Genomic DNA, 6,400 nt, shown 5'->3' on the forward strand with positions numbered 1-6,400 from the left:
TCAATTGAAATGAATCAAAATCAAATGACTCGAAATCTTATTATGACTAGAGTTCTCTTTAAATTCAGTTGAAATGACTCGGAATCAAGTGATTTGGATTCAAATGATGACTAGAGCTCTCTTTGAATTCAATTGAAATGACTCGGAATCAAATGACTCAAGATCAAATGACTCGGAATCATATTATGACTAGAGTTCTCTTTAAATTCAGTTAAAATGACTCAGAATCAAGTGACTTGGAATCAAATGACTGAATCAAATTACTCAATTACATGACTTAGAATCAAATGATGACTAGAGCTCTCTTTTTAAATTCAGTTAAAATGACTCAAAATCAAGTAACTCTGAATCAAATAACTCTGAATCAAATGACAGAATCAAAATGACTGAATCAAATGATGACTAGAGCTCTTTTTTTTGGTTCAGTTGAAATGACTCAGAATCAAGTAACTCAAAATCAAATGATTCTGAGTCAAATGATGACTAAAGCGCTCTTTTTATTCAGTCTTTTGATTCAGTTAGGAATCAAATGACTTTCAGTTAGGAATCAAAATGACTGAATCAAATGATGACTAGATCTCTCTTTAAATTCGGTTGAAATGACTCGGAATCAAGTGACTCGGAATCAAATGTGGACTAGAGCTCTCACAGTACTGTGACAGCATACAGTCTAAGCAATTGTGGGTTAAGGGCCTCGTTCAAGGGCCCAAAAGTGGCAACCTGGTAGTGATGGGGCTTGAACCGGCAACCTTCTGATTACTAGTCCAGTACCTTAACCACTAGGCTACAGCTGTCTCTTCATCTCACGTGATGCTCGTTGTTTCAGGGCACGCCTGAGCGACTGATCCAGCATCTGGTGGAGGACCATTCGGTGGTGGACCCCACGTACATCGAGGACTTCCTCCTGACCTATCGCACCTTCCTGTCCAGCCCGCTGATCGTGGGTCAGAGGTTACTGGACTGGTTTAACGACCCCGGCGTCCGGGACAAGGTGACCCGCGTGGTGCTGCTGTGGGTCAACAATCACTTCGTGGACTTCGAAGGAAACCCGGACATGACGGACTTCCTGGAGGAGTTCCAGAACAATCTAGAAAGAGAGGTACCGCTCGCCCTCGCCGCTCCTGACGCTCGACCGCGCCCGCGCCCGTTCTAACTCTCTGCGTTCTTTCCCTTGGAGCAGAGGATGAGCGGCCAGCTGCGCCTGCTGAACATCGCCTGCGCCGCCAAGGCCAAGCCGCGCCTGGTCTCCATCGCCAGGGTCTCCCGGGAGACGCCGCTCCCCTTCGCCCTGACCGGCGGCGCCGAGCGAGGGACGCACCTCTTCGTCAGCGCCGTGGAGGCGGGCGGCGCCGCCGAGGAGGCGGGGCTCAAGCACGGAGATCAGATCCTAGAGGTCAACGGGCAGACGTTCGAGAACGTCCAGCTGTCCAAGGCCGTGGAGATCCTCAAGAACAACGTCCAGCTGTCCATGAGCGTCAAGACCAACCTCCTGGGTGAGCTGCTGGGCCCGGATCCCCACAGGCACGCTCCAAAATCCTATGCTAAGCCTTCCGTGTAGAGTACCTGCTTGTTTAGCATCTCTATACTGAAGCAAGGGCCTCGCTCGAGGGCCCAACAGTGGCAGTGGTGGGGCTTGAACCATCAACCTTCTGATTACATTTACATTGTCATCATTTTAGTGGACGCTTTTATCCAAAGTGTCTTACAGTACTGTGACAGTATAAAGTCTAAGCAATTGAGAGTTAAGGGCCTCGCTCAAGGGCCCAACATTGGCAACCTGGCAGTGGTGGGGCTTGAACCAGCGACCTTCTGATTATATTTACATTTTTATCATTTTAGTGGACGCTTTTATCCCAAGTGTCTTACAGTACTGTGATAGTATATTGTGTAAGCAATTCTGAGTTAAGGGCCTCGCTCAAGGGCCCAACAGTGGCAGTGGTGGGGCTTGAACCATCAACCTTCTGATTACATTTTTCACATTTATCAGGCACTCTTATCCAAAGCGACTTACAGTACTGTGACAGTATACAGTCTAAGCAATTGAGAGTTAAGGGCCTCGCTCAAGGGCCCAACATTGGCAACCTGGCAGTGGTGGGGCTTGAACCAGCAACCTTTGTACACTGTACATTGTTCAGGGGTACAGTGCACCCAACAGTGGTAACTTGGTGGTGTGGGGCTTGAACCGGCAACCTTCTGATCACTAGTCCCGTATCACTGGTAGCCTAGAAGGTGGAGCTACTGGTAGGTCATGGGTTCGAATCCCAGCTCTGCCATGCAGACAGGGTCGGGCCCTTGAGCGAGGCCCCTAACCCTCCATCATGATTGAGATTAGGCTGTCCAAGCCCGTCCTGGTGCGCCTCTTCCACGCGATCCTGGAGAAAACAGGATTCGTCCGGTTCGAGTCTTGGCCGCCCAACAACCTGCCGCAACGATAACGTTTTAACCCGAGCTCTGTGTCCTCCTCAGTCTTTAAGGAGCTGGTGGCACGGATGGCGGAGGAGAGGAAGAACGGCGTCCCTCACCTCCCCAAGATCGGCGACGTGAAGAAAACCGCCCGCTACTCGGTCCCCGACCTGGGCATCGCCCCCGGCGAGCTCGGCCAGGACAAGATGAGCAAGAAGGTCAAGGCGCACACGGTGGGCGGCCGCAGCAAGCTCATGAAGATCTTCGACAAGAAGCGCATCAGCATCCTACCTCAGAAACCGTACAGGTACGCCACGCCCGGCTCGGAGTCCCCGGAACCGCCGTATCAGTATCAGTGCGTTCACATGCACACTAACAATCTGGTTTATTCTCTGATTAGTATTAGAGCATTCACATGCGCACTAATAATCCGGTTTATTCTCTGATTAGTATTAGAGCGTTCACATGCGCACTAATAATCCGGTTTATTCTCTGATTAGTATTAGTGCGTTCTGTTCACATGCGCACTAATAATCCGGTTTATTTTCTGGTTAGTATCAGTGTGTTCTGTTCACATGCGCACTAATAATCCGGTTTATTTTCTGATTAGTATCAGTGTGTTCTGTTCACATGCGCACTAATAATCCGGTTTATTTTCTGGTTAGTATCAGTGTGTTCTGTTCACATGCGCACTAATAATCCGGTTTATTTTCTGGTTAGTATCAGTGTGTTCTGTTCACATGCGCACTAATAATCCGGTTTATTTTCTGATTAGTATCAGTGTGTTCTGTTCACATGCACACTAATAATCTGGTTTATTCTCTGATTAGTATTAGTGCGTTCTGTTCACATGCGCACTAATAATCCGGTTTATTTTCTGATTAGTATCAGTGCGTTCACATGCACGCTAATAATCCGGTTTATTCTTTGATTAGTATCAGTGCGTTCACATGCACACTAATAATCCGGTTTATTCTCTGATTAGAGTAGTGCGTTCATATGCGCACTAATAATCCGGTTTATTCTCTGATTAGTATCAGTGCGTTCTGTTCACATGCGCACTAATAATCCGGTTTATTTTCTGGTATCAGTGCGTTCTGTTCACATGCGCACTAATAATCCGGTTTATTTTCTGGTTAGTATCAGTGCGTTCTGTTCACATGCGCACTAATAATCCGGTTTATTTTCTGGTTAGTATCAGTGCGTTCTGTTCACATGCACACAAATAATCCGGTTTATTCTCTGATTAGTATTAGGAGTACCCGGAACCGCCGTACGCTGAACCGAACCGTAACGGAGGTTGTTTGTTTTATTTCAGTGACCTCGGGTTGGGCCAGTCGCAGGACGACAGCGTGGTGGGCTTGAGGCAGGCCAAGCCGCCCCCGTCGGCCGCGCCCATCAGCGGGAACCTGTCGTCCAGCAACCCCGACTTGGCTCCCAGCCAGCAGCGCATCATCGACTACAGCATGCAGCTGCCAGGTAAGAGTCGGCACCCGTACGGCCGAAAGTAGCTTCGCCCCCCTACTTACTGCATTTAATATTGTGATGAATTGGAAATATGACTGCTTTACTAAACACGTCTAACTTTCTCCACTCACAGCGCCCGGATTCACTCGTGAGTACTGACCGCACTGCCGAGGTTCCAGTAGTCTAGTCCTAAACCCTCTCTCAGAGATCTCTCTATTCAAGTCTGTTCCTCTCTGCCTGCTCTCGTAGTTTAGCAGTAGCTCTTTCTGTTAACGGTTTCTGGGTCTCTTTTACTGCTATATTTCTCTTTGCCTGTTCACATGCACGCTAATAATCCGGTTTAGTCTCTGATTAGTATCAGTGCGTTCACATGCGCTCTAATAATCCGGTTTATTCTCTGATTAGTATCAGAGCGTTCACATGCGCTCTAATATTCCGGTTTATTCTCTGATTAGTATCAGAGTGTTCACATGCACACTAATAATCCGGTTTATTCTCTGATTAGTATTAGTGCGTTCACATGCGCACTAATAATCCGGTTTATTCTCTGATTAGTATTAGTGCGTTCTGTTCACATGCGCACTAATAATCCGGTTTATTCTCTGATTAGTATTAGAGCATTCACATGCGCACTAATAATCCGGTTTATTCTCTGATAAGTATTAGAGCGTTCACATGCGCACTAATAATCCGGTTTATTCTCTGATTAGAATTAGAGCGTTCACATGCGCACTAATAATCCGGTTTATTCTCTGATTAGAATTAGAGCGTTCACATGCGCACTTATAATCCGGTTTATTCTCTGATTAGTATTAGAGCGTTTACATGCGCACTTATAATCCGGTTTATTCTCTGATTAGAATTAGAGCGTTCACATGCGCACTAATAATCCGGTTTATTCTCTGATTAGAATTAGAGCGTTCACATGCGCACTAATAATCCGGTTTATTCTCTGATTAGAATTAGAGCGTTGACATGCGCACTTATAATCCGGTTTATTCTCTGATTAGTATTGGAGCGTTCACATGCGCACTTATAATCCGGTTTATTCTCTGATTAGTATTAGAGCGTTCACATGCGCACTTATAATCCGGTTTATTCTCTGATTAGAGTAGTGCGTTCACATGCGCAATAATCCGGTTTATTCTCTGATTAGTATCAGTGCGTTCACATGCACACTTATAATCCGGTTTATTCTCTGATTAGTAGCAGTGCGTTTCGTTCACATGCTCACTAATAATCCGGTTTATTCTCTGATTAGTATCAGTGCGTTCACATGCACACTAATAATCCGGTTTATTCTCTGATTAGTATCAGTGCGTTTCGTTCACATGCTCACTAATAATCCGGTTTATCCTCTGATAAGTATTAGAGCGTTCACATGAGCACTAATAATCCGGTTTATTCTCTGATAAGTATTAGAGCGTTCACATGTGCACTACTAATCTGGTTTATTCTCTGATTAGTATTAGAGCGTTCACATGTGCACTAATAATCCGGTTTATTCTCTGATAAGTATTAGAGCGTTCACATGCGCACTAATAATCCGGTTTATTCTCTGATTAGAATTAGAGCGTTCACATGCGCACTTATCCGGTTTATTCTCTGATTAGAATTAGAGCGTTCACATGCGCACTAATAATCCGGTTTATTCTCTGATTAGAATTAGAGCGTTCACATGCGCACTAATAATCCGGTTTATTCTCTGATTAGAGTAGTGCGTTCACATGCGCACTAATAATCCGGTTTATTCTCTGATTAGTATTAGAGCGTTCACATGCGCACTAATAATCCGGTTTATTCTCTGATTAGTATTAGAGCGTTCACATGCGCACTTATAATCCGGTTTATTCTCTGATTAGTATCAGAGCGTTCACATGCACGCTAATAATCCGGTTTATTCTCTGATTAGTATTAGAGCGTTCACATGCGCATTTATAATCCGGTTTATTCTCTGATTAGTATTAGTGCGTTCACATGCGCACTAATAATCCGGTTTATTCTCTGATTAGTATCAGTGCATTCACATGCGCACTAATAATCCGGTTTATTCTCTGATTAGTATCAGAGCGTTCACATGCTCGCTAATAATCCGGTTTATTCTCTGATTAGTATCAGAGCGTTCACATGCGCTCTAATAATCCGGTTTATTCTCTGATTAGTATCAGAGCGTTCACATGCGCTCTAATAATCCGGTTTAGTCTCTGATTAGTATCAGTGCATTCATATGCACGCTAATAATCCGGTTTATTCTCTGATTAGTATTAGAGCGTTCACATGCGCACTAATAATCCGGTTTATTCTCTGATTAGTATTAGAGCGTTCACATGCGCATTTATTATCCGGTTTATTCTCTGATTAGTATCAGTGCGTTCACATGCACACTAATAATCCGGTTTATTCTCTGATTAGTATCAGAGTGTTCACATGCACATGTAACGCACGGCTTGAACCGTTGTGGAATAATTTCACTCTGATCGTAATTATTACAACCAGCTCTACATGTAGACAGATCACAAATAAACCTTGA

General features: G+C 44.8%; 1 protein-coding gene across 6 annotated transcripts in view; it reads left to right on the forward strand.

Annotated features, from left to right (window-relative positions):
* rapgef2a (Rap guanine nucleotide exchange factor 2a) overlaps positions 1-6,400 on the forward strand; it is a 52,591-nt gene that overhangs the window by 25,527 nt on the left and 20,664 nt on the right. For 3 of the 6 annotated variants that reach the window (XM_063008103.1, XM_063008106.1, XM_063008105.1), the window contains 5 exons: positions 827-1,099; positions 1,181-1,493; positions 2,467-2,710; positions 3,722-3,882; positions 4,004-4,018. In XM_063008103.1, the coding sequence (XP_062864173.1) occupies positions 827-1,099; positions 1,181-1,493; positions 2,467-2,710; positions 3,722-3,882; positions 4,004-4,018 (1,006 nt within the window). The remainder of the gene's footprint in view (positions 1-826; positions 1,100-1,180; positions 1,494-2,466; positions 2,711-3,721; positions 3,883-4,003; positions 4,019-6,400) is intronic. The other 3 variants (XM_063008104.1, XM_063008107.1, XM_063008108.1) reach the window with 1 other exon arrangement.

This window comes from Trichomycterus rosablanca, chromosome 14, assembly GCF_030014385.1.
Source record: "Trichomycterus rosablanca isolate fTriRos1 chromosome 14, fTriRos1.hap1, whole genome shotgun sequence".
NCBI lineage: Eukaryota > Metazoa > Chordata > Actinopteri > Siluriformes > Trichomycteridae > Trichomycterus > Trichomycterus rosablanca.